The 14,543-nt window shown below is 41.9% G+C and overlaps 1 protein-coding gene across 2 annotated transcripts in view; it reads right to left on the reverse strand.

Annotated features, from left to right (window-relative positions):
- Positions 1–14,543, reverse strand: part of GLT1D1 (glycosyltransferase 1 domain containing 1) — a 121,959-nt gene that overhangs the window by 32,633 nt on the left and 74,783 nt on the right. Inside the window, exons 7-9 of one of the 2 annotated variants that reach the window (XM_019507096.1) lie at positions 11,640–11,735; positions 11,088–11,137; positions 20–63 (exon numbers count right to left, since the gene is read on the reverse strand). In XM_019507096.1, coding sequence (XP_019362641.1) covers positions 20–63; positions 11,088–11,137; positions 11,640–11,735 — 190 coding nt within the window. The remainder of the gene's footprint in view (positions 1–19; positions 64–11,087; positions 11,138–11,639; positions 11,736–14,543) is intronic. The other variant, XM_019507098.1, reaches the window with a different exon arrangement.

Raw genomic sequence — 14,543 nt, forward strand, 5'->3', positions numbered from 1 at the left:
CATAACGGTGACAGCTTGCCTTTTAAGCTTTTCTTTGACTTCGCTTACAAAGAGTGGGTCAACCTAAAAAGGAAACACACACAGAGTTATGTCTCCACGTAGCAGTGCAATAGACACATTAAAGGAAAACACAAACTTCCATGGGTCAGCATTTGCAAAAATATGCTATTCTTTAAGAGTAGGGGTTAACTCATGCCATAGAAAATTGCATTTGGTAGAGTGACATTTTGTTCTAGAGAGAAATGACCTTGAGATCAAGGCCCTGGACTGCTAACGCATAGCTACCCAGGGACAGCGGTACTCAGCTAAGATGGGGGCGAACATAAACTGCTCTATTACTCCGTGCTAGCTCCTCTTGCAGCCACGCTTGGTGCACACTAGGAGAGCTTCCCCTGAGCTGAAAGTGGAGTGAGTGAACTGGCATTTAATACCCACTAAGCATATACCCATGGGTACTGGGTGCAGGGTCACAGTAATGGCCACTGACAGACGTAAAAAAAAGCCCAAGCAGCACTTAACCAAAAGAAGAAACTCATCAGGTCAACTTGGCTCCCGGCGGGCACTTCAGCAGGGCTTTTTGGCACTTTTATCTGATAGCTGATTCAATCCGTTATTAGATTCAAGCAAGTATTAGATAAAAGCACCAAGAAGCCCCACTGAAGCTCCTGATCTATATAGATGTTGGGTGAGCCGGGTCAAACTAATGTGATGCCTCTTCTGGGAATGCATTGCACGTGGCACAGGGGCATGCTGAGCTGAAAGTAAAGTCCTGTTTGGGGGGGGGGGTTGGTTTTTTTTTTTTCCTTCAAATTGTAAGCAGCCGATGTGCTGTAAAGTCAACCTCTAGCACACTGTGCAGTCTTTCCCTTAAGGAGACCAAGTTCCCAGCCAGATGCAGGTTTCTTCTTTGCCTTGGGCAAGATGGTCACTCTGATCACAAACTCTCCTCCATAGCAGGGGCAAGGAGAATCATGTCTTTCCCCTCGTGACAATGGAAGTCCTTGGGTACAGGGGCTGTCTCTTCTGGTCCGCTAACTTCACTGCTATGGGCCTTGGATTTCAAATGGCTCCTCAAAGGCTACTGCATAGTGCAAATGATTATTAACTGGGCGCTGACGGGCCACATGGCAATCCAGCAGTGCAAAGACAACCTGCCCCGGGGACTGAAAGGAATCGGAGCATGGCGCTAGGAGCTGGGTGCACCCGAGTGGCAGAGACCCTGCATCCGTCCTTTGTGCCGGGTCTGATGCTCTCCGGGCTGTCGGCAGAGGGAAGCAATGAGCCTTCCTACCCACTTCTGCTTCTCAACACCCAGCCAGCCTCACCCTGTATCCTGTGCTCTTCGGCATGCTGATGGCCATATTCAAGCAGATTTAAAATACTGGCATTGTTTGAAGCATTTGTTTGCAAAACTAATAAACATAAAAGTCTAAAATGTGTGAAGATAAAAGCAGAAGTATTCTAGGCTTATTAAAAACGGTTTTATAGACACAGGAAATGAAGTCAAGCAGACTTTATTTCCAGAGTGTCTCTTAAAGGCTGTTGCTTTAATAAGTTTTTAAAAAACAAATAGGTATTTGGAAATCGGAACTAGACAGAAGCACAAAGGACTGCACAGGGTGGGTTTTTTAAATTTTTTTTTATTAAAGAGGATTGAATATATTAAGTTGATTTATGAGAGGCTGCACAACATGCAGCATTTTAAACCTGGGGACAGTATAGTTTAATATTTGCTCCCTGCTCATGTGGTGCTTCTCCTTTTAGAAGGAACAGATAGTGCGTAATTATTCCAAAGGCAGCTTGTCAAATAAATACCATTCTTCGGTATAGGTCACAAAATGCTTATTCAAGATATTTAAAAATTTAAAAAAACCCAATCACACACTTTAAAGACTTGAGTTTAAAACTGCTATTTTGTCCTTTCAGTACGGGAACAATTTCTGCAGGAAACCAAAGGGGCAACCCACTCAGGGCGCATGCCAATCTTTATGACACTTGGAAATTAATTCCTACCATGCATGCAATAATGAATAGCCTTATGAAACTCTGTCTCATCGGGTATTTTTGATGGTGGTTGTGTGCAGGGAAGTTTGAGGAAGATTTTGGCATTTGCTACTTCTAGCAGCAGACCAACAGATCAGTATTCTGAATCAATCTGTCAAGTTTCAGGTTCCTCTGACATTTTATACTGAACTTCCTGACCACTGCTTCATAAATATCTTTTTTGGCTTTCCCCTAAAATATTACTTTTGTTGCTAAATTCTGCACTGAAGGGATTTTTCTTTCTTCCCATTAAAGTCAATGCAATATTTACAAGCGAGTATGTGATTTAGTCTTTCCTCTTCTGCTGGGGTGTGGTGGCAGAATGGTTCGGGTGTCTTGCTACAGATCCAGAGGTATGAATTTGAGCCTTGATCTATGCTTGCATTAAAGGCTGCCTATGTTCATGTAAGCTGTAAGTGGATTGGCGACCATCTGCTTGTATGACTTAGCTACGCTAGTCCATTAAGTCACCTAGCTAAGAACTTTTTTCCAGCTACTCGGTTGGTCGGTCGAGTTGCTTAAAGTCCCTCATTGTAGGCATTAAATGAGCAGACTGACCCTTTTTGACCAAAAATATTAGCGGCTTGGTTCAGAAAACACTGTGTTCAGATGGCGAGGAACCACCAGGCCACAGTGTTTGAGCCACTGATCTCGGGGAAAAGGATATTTCTATGTAGTGAGATTTGCATGGTGTGATTCCTTGCACAGCCAGATGGTTTATTTTGTGTTCCTTACAAACATGCCAAGCAGGAGTTTGCACCAGTCGCCACCAGTTCCCAATCTGTGGTACGGGTACCACCAGAGGTACGCAGACAGCCTGTCAGTGGTACGTGTTAACAGATTTATTGTAATTACTTGATATGACAAAAATCTGCTGGTGGTACTCAAGGTCGACCTGAAAAATTTGCCGGTGGGACTTAAGGTTGCGTCATTTTAAATTGGTGGCGCGCAATGTGTCAGACTTTGGGAACTGCTGAGTACATCCTGTTAAACAACCCCTCCCTTCCCAAAAATATAGTTTTTTTACAGGAAAACTTTTCAGGGTTTTACATCTCATCAGTTCATAAGAGATCACATCTACTCAAAGCACCTTGCCTGCCTTTGTCCTTAGACCATCATGGCTACAACCAAAAATCCTGCTGCTCAGGACTCTTATTCCATTTCACAGCTGACTATAACTTTTCTTTGTCTTCTCATCGATCTACTGCGCTTTCAACCCCTCTTGTTCCAGCCTGCTTGGCCAACAGCTGGAAAAGAAAGCAGCTGGAAGTTGTGTGAAGCAGAAGAGCTGGGTGGTACTTTATGAGGGGCTATCAAATGACTTGTCAAAAATAAATTAATAAAGGCAGGGCCCAGGAAGCTCTCCAGCAAATGGGACCCAAATAGTTTTGGCTAAATAGAAACAATAGTATATTTATGTTCTGGCATTTCCAAAATGTTGAGGTTTGGGGACTTTTCATAAAAACCAAGGAAATTAAGTGCTAGGGAAGGTGGTGAGGAGTCTTCAGGATTGTGGTTCAATCTTTGAACTAATACACGAGTGGTTAGTGCAATCGCCCAGGATACTGGAGTGTTGGGTTCGTGTCTGTCCTCAGGCTCCTGGGCTCTGGATGTATCTCTTTTCCTCCCAAGAGACTGTGCAGTATGACATTTTAGGGTGGACAGGATGGCTCTTAGTCTCTCCTATTGATGCTCTTCCATTTCTTACGGACTGCTTAAATACTCACTGAGACAGAGATGAGTACGAGAGTGACTTTGTAGCCTACTAGTTAGGAAGCTCTTGGGAGAGGTAGGACATCCAAGCTCAACTCCCTGATCTGAACATGGGAGAAAATGGATTTGGATCCTGTCTCACAATTCATCTCCGTGTTGGTAAAAATGGGAAGCAGTAGCAATCATACTGTAGTACCACCCTGTGGTTTTTCTTGGCCATGCTACAGGCATTGAAAAATCAATCCTTCTGTTTTTGGGTCAAACAAACTATTCCATTCACCCTGAAACTATCCGACTTTGGTGAGATGATTTTTTTTTTCTGTTTTGCTGCATCTTTCTTTTTTAACGTTTGACTTGGCCACTGACTCAAAAAGCCAATTATTTACAAAGCCCCTTGTTAAAAGATGTTAGGTTCTCTTTAGTAAAATATTATTGTCTACTTCTTTCTACCTCAAAATCTCAGCATGGCTGCAAACATTAATAAACTGAACCTCCCAACAGTTTCAGTCCAGCTATAACTTCTGGAAAATTGCTGTTGCCCCGTTTTCCAGCTAAGAAGACAGTGACACTAGCAGGTGAAGCGAGATGTCCAAGCAAGCCAACGGTTGGACTCATGTCTCATGATTTCTCAAGCAGGGAATACATGGCTAAGCCACGGTTATTCTACCTCTTAGTAAGGGAATTATGCTATTTCAGATGTCCTAGCAAGGATCATTAATGAGCGGGAGGGGACATATATATGTTTAGGTATGCATATACACACACATACTTAAATATGTTTTGATCTCTAACTAAGTGTATGCAGAAATGTTGTTTTGTTTGATTCAACTGGTCTTATCATGATTTAAATCAAGAGGAATTTTTAAGAGTTGAGTATATAGTTATGGACTAAGCAGCTGGGGGGAAGCAGACATAACAGCCTGAGTTACTGAAGGATGCAACCATCAAGGATGGAGAGGATTTATTCTGTACAGCAGAAGATTGTGGGGCATACGCAGCCGAACTGGGGTGAAACTAAGAAAGGAAAAATGTCAGTTGCATACAGGGAAGACTTCTCTATTGGCTTGTGGAATGATTTTTCTAAGTTAAGTGGTAGAAGCAGCACCACTTGGTTCATCTAAAATGTCAAAAGAAAATACACTAGGAAATGTAGAAGGAACAACAGTGCATTATTAAGGAGATGGGCAAGATGACTTGATCGGACCAATCCATCCCTGGATTCTTTGCTATTCAGCTCGAAGATAGTCTTAACAGCTGCAGAAAGAAGTCAGACGGATGAAAAAATAGTTGCCAATGAAAAATAGTATCATTATACACACAGCAATATTCTGTACTTTCCGTGTCTGTGGTTAAAAATTACATGGTACAGCTCTAGGGGATTTCAAGAGTTTATTGTGGCAAAAGAGGTTACACCACAATAGACGAGGCTATAATGAACAGAAATTCTGCAAAAGGATCTTATCTGTTTCAGAAAGAGATGCTGTCAGCTCCTATTTCTAAAAGGGAGAGTTGCCAAAATTTAGCTTCCATTCCAAGTATCTTTATTATTAATCAGACGCACCGAGATAAGGAAAAATAAAGTGTGGGAGGGAGACGAAAGATAAAATTATCAGCAGCATTATAGTACCTGAGCCTGTACGCTGTTTACAGAAGTAACACCATCTGAGTAAATAGGTCTGCTCAGATGTGTGGGATGATTTGTAAACACATCCACAAAACTGCATTAATCTGTTGGATCCTGCTAACTTCTAATAGGCAGCTGGTGATGTTCACAAATAAATATTACTGCACTCCAAGAGTAGTTCCATGGGTTTCAATGAAATCCTGGGGTATAAGAATCAACACAAGCATATCGCACATCATACAAAATAGAGATGAGGTTTATTTTGGCAGACGAAGATGCTTTCTTTGTCAGAAGCAAATCTGGTTTAATAAAATTTGGGGAGCCTGCTCTGGGTGGAAATAAGTTTAAATATATTTTAAAATGTTTCAAGAGGTTTTTTTTAAAGTTTGTTCAGCTCTTTGGCCTCTCTGAATGTGCTGTATACATTAATATGGGGATGCTGGTTACTTACTGTAATAAAACTCATTCAAGAAAAAAAGCAAAGCAAATTAAGAGACGGCTAAGATGCCTAAAATCCTCACTTGTGGGAGGAACTGCATGTTTTGATGCACACTGCATTATACCTGTTCCAGATTTCTCTTCCACACCACTTCACTTTCAAATCTTGTGGTGTATCAGAGTGGAAAGAAATGAACTTAAAAAGAAAAACGTGAGAGCGACTTCAATGACAGGGTATGTTTGGAAATCTAAAAAGACCAAACCTAAATGAGTACGACGAAAATTCCTATTTGCCCATTCAGCTCTTACTTATTTTCCCATCAAAAATGTTTTCTTCCTGGAAGCTTTTAGGGTCACAGGAAAATAATTCAGAGGGAGATTGGCTCTGGAGCAGCTCTCTGGTTGTGAATCAGAACCGCTGCTGCAGTAGATCAGCTTCCCAAACCACAGATATCTCATGCAAAAATGAATCCTGAGACTCTCTCTCCAAGAGCTGCTTTGAGCTGTCCCAGTCACTTGCTAGAAAGAGCAGATTGAAGACAGAAAAAGGTTGGACAAGACTGCCTGGTTCTCCACCCGGTCTCTGGTCAGGCCTATGGCTCATTCTGGTCCCAGCTTGGCCCAGAACAGAGGGTGCTTTAAGGTAGCCTGGAGCTTTCTTTCCTCACCTTGGGAATGAGAGTGTAAATCCAGAGCAGAAACAATCTGGTGTGGTACCAGCAATGGTTTTACCAAAGTCTTGTCTTTTGATGAACGTTGCATCTCTTTAACAAACAACTGTCACTAAAAGAAAAAAAATCACTCAATTGATACAGTGCCAAGCAGCACTGTGCAGCGAAACAGTGCTGGATCCTGACCAGAAGCAGCGTAGTCACGTACATGTGGCACTGTTCTGCTTCATCTTGCAGCGATCGTTAGTGATAATTAGTACAGTGCTGCACCAAGGTGGCTATCCTGCTTCCAAACTGAGAGCTGGTGCACTCAGAGGTGGCTTGAGTTTTCTCTGCAAAGTGCTGCTGTACACTCGGGCACTGCACTCGACCGAACTCATGGAAAAAAACCTGCAAGTGGCATGTAGGCAGAGAACAGTAAGGCTCTGATTTTTCTTTTTTTACATCAGTCTGGTCTCTATTTTACAGATGGACTTCAAAGGGGTGATAATTGCAAATAATGACACACAAAACCTTCCTGTGATGAGAGAAGGCTGAGTTTTACCCTTCCTAACAGAAGGTCCATGCAGCTCACATTTAAATGCCCCCAAATCAAGCTTGAACTGGCTTATGTGATGCCTGCCTTTGTCCTGGCCCCTCTGCACAGCGGGGCGGTGTGACTAATCCCTGCAAGTCAAAGAGCTAGTTATAAAATCCTGAATTTTCTTTAAAAAAAAAGAAAAAGAAAAGAAGAAGTGGGTGCTTTTATCTGCTGCCTTGTTTTTGTGGTTGGGGAGCCATGCTGTCGAAATGTTCTCACTTACCATGAGGACTGGAAGCCTGTTTATTTTAATAATAATTTTGAATCCTAATCACATGATTACACGGAGTGGGGCTTTTGGAAATAGCAGCAAATACTGTGAAATACAGTGAATGTCATCTGGACAGCACAGGGAGCAACCAGAATTGTAACGGCCGTGACAGCGCCTACCCCCTAAACTTACAAAATCGTAGTTTCCAATGGTATCTTTTTGCATGCTCTTTACAAAAAGGTTAAACAAAGCCACGGTAATCAACGGAAAGAGAAAAATTCCTATGTAAAACTTGTAGTCTCACATTAATATTAACCAATACTATGTATAATTCATTTCAAGGGATGCTGTCAACTCAGATTTAGCCTGAAGTGTGGATCATATAAGAACACTTCTGTGAAACTTTAAAAACAATATAAATGTCTACGATGATTTTTTTTCCATTCTAAACATTCCCCCTCCCAGACTTTGCCTGGTGTCAGCCAGAAGCCTAGCATCGTTTTGTGCCAGCTGACAACTGCAAATTGTGTGTGAATTCAGACTAGCCAAAATGGCATTAAAATAATCTCAGCTGAATGAAACAAAGGCATGCACCTCTGCATCTACAAAAGAGAGGCGGGAGGGAAGAGAAACTGCAGTAGACTGAACCTGGTGGAAGGCATATTTCATCCTAGCAAGTCTACCAGATTCATGAGAGGGGCAACGGTTCAGAAGGACACAGCAGGACAAGACTACAAAATTTTATTAACAATGGAGGTGGTAATTCTGCTTTTTAATTTTGCCAGGTAATGGCTCCATTGTGCTTACGCTAAAGGGAAACTGTCAATCCATGTAAATCTGAAGAATAAACATGGAGAGAAAATCTGAGAGATTATCTCCAGGGCCTCGACCCCGAAAACGCTGAGCTTTATACAGGTTAATAGCCCCATCAAAGTTAATGGGTCTACTCCTGCCTGAAGTTGTATCTGTGTGTTTGTTAGGACTGCAGCCTAAAATCTGCTCTTTCCATCTTGCATAAGCAGATTTAAGCACGTGCAGGTGGCAAGACAAATTACTTAGTGGAGGAATTAAGATTATCACGGGACTAACTACTTGCAGAGGCATAGGCCAGAGACCAACTCAACACGCTTGCACGTATTAACAAACACTTCTTGGGATTTGAGATGAGTCAGCTGGTTAAATGGACACCAACCTCATCTTTCCTTGGAATTTCATTTTACCAAATATTGTAGCAAGCCGTCCTTATGGGTAACTTCAACTGACAAACCTCTCAAGACAAGGTCCTGAGCTCCAGGCTCCCAGGCAGCAAAGCGCTTGAGGGGAAAAACATCACAGCTGCTTACAGACATGGGGAAAAAAACCCCCCAAAACAGCACTTCACTTTTGAGCCCAGCACATGCCCAGAAGAGGTGTCATGTTAGATGGACGCGGCTCCCCCAACATCTGAACAGATCGCACACTTCGGCTTGGCTTTTTGGTGCTTTTATCTAATAGCTGATTGAATCAGCTTTAGAAAAAAGCTCCAAAAAGCCTTGCTGAAGTGCCTGATCTACATGGACGCTGAGAGCCGGGTCGAACTAATGCACTTCCTCTTCTGGTAAAGTGCTGGTTTTGTTTTTTGTTTTTTACATCTGTTAGCAGACCTGTGCTAAATCAAAGCCTCTGTAGCCTCTACAGCAATGACCTCACCTGCAGAAAATCAGCAATACTAGTTTTTTGTACCAAGGTAGCAGCTATTAGCCCAAATCCTGCCATCCCCTCTCTCCATGTATACTTTTACTGCAGTATCCAGTAGACCCTTCGCACTGTATATCACCTGCAGTGAAGTATACCCTGGAATAGTGGGCATGTGGTATCGCCCTCATATCCCTGCAGATGCTCTCTAAAATACAATCAGTGAAAAACCCTCATATATGACCACTACTATCCTTTACTATGTACGACAACCTCATTCAAAACTCCATGCTTCTCCTCTTAGAGTATACAGTTATGATTCAGGGGGGCAACGTAAAGAGATGTAACTAATGAGGGAAATATTAAAATACAAATGTTCTGACGTTTTCTTCTCCAAAAGTTGATCAAATGCAATATTGCATCTTCTGCTCTAAGAGACCAAAATCCATGAATATCATTATCCAATCAGATGCATGTACGGAATATAACATTTCAAACTGGAGAGAATATTTGTTCTAGTTGCAATGCGGCAAAAATGGCAACAGCCTTCTGCACAAGTGTGACCGGCCACCAGGCTATGAACTGGCTCTCAGCTTCTGAATAGCATCTCTTGGGGGGAAAAGGGTGCAAGACTAAGGGGACCTACTGGGATGCACCCCTATGAGCCCTCAGCTGTCCCGAAGGCTATGGGGGACTTTGCTGTGAGCAGATACAATCTCAGTGACCCAAATGGAGCCCGTAGGATACAGATTGCCAGCCCATGACTTGGACTAACTTACAGCTTGGAGCTAATTTACAGCTTTTTTGGAAATGTAAGCAAGTCTACAGGCCTCATCTAAAGCCCAATAGAAAAGATCAGTCAGACTAACGCTAGAGTAAACTAGTATGCCATGGAGCTGGAAGTGTAAGTTAAAGCAGAAATTAGGCTATTTCTACTTTTATTTTCCTTCCACTATCAGCTGCTTGCCTCGCTACCTTGCTGTGTTCTGGCCATTTGGTACTGAAAATTCCTTCAACTTAAAATCCTGGCTGTGCCCAATTCAGCTGTGAAGTATAATGGGGTAAAACGATCATTCACATGACAAGTGACTCTGGGTGCCTATACATGAGCAGCAAGGTTGCTCCGACATGCTGTAATTACAGCATGTCAGAGCAGGCTCAATGAATCGTGGCTGCTAGAGCGCAGTAATTACCGTGCTCCAGCAGACTCCAGTGTCTTGTGTATCAGCATCCTTATGCTTAAAAACGGTGGTGGGGAGCTTTAACTACAGCTCACTGAATGAGCTTTAGTTAAAGCAACCCTGCCGCCATCTTTAAGCATGGGGACGCTGATGCACAAGCTGATCCAGGTGCTTTAATTAAAGCAGCTCTCAGGACCGCTCTAATTAAAGCACAGCTTCCCCCCACTCATGCTCCTGGAGCATGTGTATAATGCCCTCCGAGTCTAACCTGGTGTTACGTACAGGTTAATCCAGGGGTGGGCAACATGCGGCCCAGGGGCCAGATGCAGCCCACCAGGCCATTCTATCTGGCCTGTGGGGCCCCTAAAAATTTAGAAAATTAATATTTATCTGCCCCAGCTGCCTGTCATGCGGCCTTTGATGTCTTGCCAAAACTCAGTAATTGGTCCTCTGCCCGAAATAATTGCCCACCCCGGGTTAGACCGTAGAGCTCATTTTGCAGACTTAGACCCTCTTGTGCTTGCACTGTCAGCTTGTAGGGGCTGGGATTGATGCTGAGTGGGCCTCCTAAGTGCTGCAGCACAAAGAAATAATAACTTTCACCTGGACCTGCTTGCTTTAACATCAGAGCTGTCCCATTGACTTCAGTGAGAGTGGGTTCTTAGTCTCCCTTCCAAGTCAGCACACCATAACTAGAACATAATGAATCTCTTCTAGCCAGTACTAAAAAACTGAGCTTTAAATAGCAGAACATTAGATTTCCACAGTTCAAGACCTCTTATGAAAAGTCTTTACAGTAATTTGGTACTCTGCTTTGAATCTTTGTAAAATTTCAAACACCATTAACTCCATGCCTATTTGAAAACAGTGTAAAAAATTTCCCAGTTGAGTAAACCTGCATGAGCCCACACAATTATTTAGATTGGAACCCCCCCCCCCAACTAAAACTTACTGTAGGTCCAATTATAGCCAGGTGGACATTGGGCTCTTTTCTGTGCCACTCTAAAATGCAACACAAAAATTGAGTATTATCAAACGATGTCTATTTGATTATTGACAAACACACACAGATGCTGGGTCTCTTATTTCATAGACATTTGGGCTGGAAGGGACCCCGGAGGATATGGGAACCTCCTTCCTTGAAATCCATGGGAATATCTCTGTAACTGGGACGGGCAGAATTTAGACAACACTACTTGTAGTATTGCTTCAACTTGGAAAGTGGATCAGATTTTCATCAGAGTTACACATTTGGCACTCACACTCTGGGATTAAGCTGATTAATGTGATTGAAGATAGTACTCTGTATTTTCATGTCGCTCACACTGCTAGGATTTGAGCGTTCTGTCTTGTGATTTAAGCTAATTAATTCTGCATTGTTGCACACCATAACGTTTTGCAGGACACCTGTGATTTTGGTCACTAAGTCAAAGTGGTTTGGATTTTGTCTCCAGCTAAGAGAGCAGGGATATTCATGGGGATATTCAACAGCGGGGGTACTTACCTGAAAATACATCCACTAAATAAAGAGGATCTTTGATTCTTCTAAGTCCACATATCAAAATAAAGAGGCATAAATTGTCTGAATCTTGAGGAATTCCTGTAAGAGAGTGTTTAAAAAAAATTCTGAATGCCGATAGAAAAGTAAATTCTTTGCAAATGAATGACAGTAGGTGTGAACACACGCAACTAGCACAGTAATAATAATAATACTAATAGGGTGGAGATTTCAGAGGCCCTCAGCATAGGATAGACTTCTTTCACTGTAGTCGTATTATGTGTGGAACAATAAATCCCATATAAAAAATAAAACAAATGCCAACAATAATGCAAGTTGTGTACAGCTGAGCGGGTGCAAGGTTACTTTGCTGTATTAGTTCTTTCGAGAAAGATGATGTTGCTTGCTGCTATATGATGTGATGTCACGTACTGAACGGCAGTCAGCTGCTATAACGGCTGATTTGTAGCAACAGGAGTTGTTCAGGAGCTTAAACAAAGCAGACGGCTCTGCTCTCCATACGGTATGGAGCAAAGCAGTTACTCTTCGTATAGTCATATACACACGCAGAGACTAGCAGTCTCGTATTGGCATTCTCTAGATTATTAAATAAATTTTATGCTATTTGTACTGCAGAACAAGTGTCAGTGGAATAAGAAGCAGGTTTTTACAATCTTGAATACTAAATGATGTGGGTAGCAGTTAAGTACCAACCTATGTATTCAAGGCAACGTTGCTTCACAGATGAAAAGTTTAGCATGCTGGGCTCAGTTAAAATGATGGCACTTCTGAGAAATGAATAAGCCCCGTCTCTAGAAAGGAAATTCTATTAGGTTAGTGTTGATACTACCCGGGAGAGCAAATGAAGTACTTTTCATGCTTTGCTATATACTGCATAAAAACTAATTTTTCTAGAGTCCAATAGGGCTGTGCGAAGCTTCGGGTGGTGATTCCATTCGGAGGCGATTCGGCCCGATTCAGTGGCCGAATCTCCGAATCCGAATCAAATCAGCGGACCAATTTAAAGGTCTGAATTGATTCAAAGCTTGGAAAAGATTCAGAGAGCTTTGATGATTCAGACAGTCTGTGACGGCTGCAGCAGGAAGCTGCAGCTGACTCCAAGCTGGTAAGTACTAGGGGAGGGGACCATGGGGGGACCCCTGCCAGTTCCCCTGACCCCCTCCTCACTCCCCCAGCCCTTCCACTGTCCCCCAAATCACCCGACTGAATCCAAAGTGAATACTAGCTGCTTCGCACAGGCCTACCGCCCAGTGCTCACAGCAAGCAAGAGTCAGGCTAGGCTCCTGCTGTTCTAGCGCTGCCTCTATAATCGACTGTGCAAACAACACAAATTTCTGTGCTTCATTCTTCCAACCTGTAGCTTAGCAATAATATACATTCAGGTTGCAACATGGTCCCTGATTCAAAGATTTTGTGAATTTTAGTTAATGCGTATCTGTAAAAAGATGGGAGCGCTTCCCAGGAAGGCATTTTATAATATGAACAAAATCTTATTCTGGCTCCAGCGTCAAAGATTGCATCCGCCCCTAAAATACCAATGCGGATGCAGAACATTTTAACAAGAATTTAAATGATTGCAAAGCATTGCTTTTTAACCTTGAATTTTTCTTTGCCACGTCCAGACAGGGAAAACTTTTGCAGATAATAATCTATCCCAGTCACTTTTTCTAAGCTTTTGTTCTTTCAAAATTAATTTATCAAGATAAGTCTCTTAAAGCAGCACTTCAGTCATGATCAGGATACCGGGGATAAGAAATGCAAATCAAGAATAATCTTGAAAATCTGAAAATGCGGTAGAAAAACATAAAATTGGGAAGCATACTTGTACACAGCCACAAACACACAGGAATGAGCCACAGATATGCTACTCTTATTAGGATATATTTTAAAAAATGACAATCTACTGCATGAGATTCCCGCTGCCTCTGGCTCTCTGACAGAACAATTATGCTCAGATTGTAATTCTGGAGACGGGTCATTATGAGAAGAGCTTTGATCAAATGTTTACCAGAATTTAATGTAGTCCACAAATTGCTGAATGCATGTACATAACACAACACCTCTTACATGACTCCCATATTATTTCATTTCTTCAGGAATTTATCCTCCTAATACTTCTTTGCAGCAGGAAATGATTATCCCATTTATAATATGTTCTGCCTTCTCAAAGATCATGATAATCAAGAGAGCGAGAATGTGAAAAATGGAGTGACGCCGCCCTTTTTACATTTATCTCATCCTGGTTTTTGCATTTCTAATCACACTAACTGGAGGCCTTTCAGTCTCTCAAAGCAGAAAATCAGGAATAACTCTCCTAAAGTCCATGGAGGTACGTTGTATGAAATGAGAGAGAGATTTTATCTTGCTTCTGAAAATGTCAGAAACAATCAGTGGTTCGTGACACGTTCAAGTGATACTGCATTTAAAATTAAAATCTAATTTCGGGATTTCAATGCTTTTTCACAGAATTCGGTACTGAGTCATTTTGATTTAATTTGAATCGTTTTAGCTGTCAAGACTAGCTGCAACAGACAAGGTAGATAATAGCATTGCCAGTTCCTGGAGTGAAAAATAACTTAAAATACACAAACATTTGGACTGGAAAAAAAAATCGTTTCTTATGGTGTGAAACCCTTGTAATGCATTCTGCCTTTAAGAAAAGTCACGCTGGCTTTGAGTCATGATCTGCACACCCACCAAACAAATTGCTAGGGAAGGGGTCAGACTGTGACTACCACTGCAAGATTCTGCCTGAATTTGTATATAATATATATATATATTATATGCACACCGACACAAGACTGCCTCCATTTATTTATACACACATATACATACACATACACATATGTATGTATATATGTATACATTGAATACCTATATACATATATT

The sequence above is a fragment of the Gavialis gangeticus genome, unplaced genomic scaffold, assembly GCF_001723915.1.
Source record: "Gavialis gangeticus isolate Ggan-Ray unplaced genomic scaffold, GavGan_comp1, whole genome shotgun sequence".
Classification (NCBI taxonomy): Eukaryota; Metazoa; Chordata; order Crocodylia; family Gavialidae; genus Gavialis; species Gavialis gangeticus.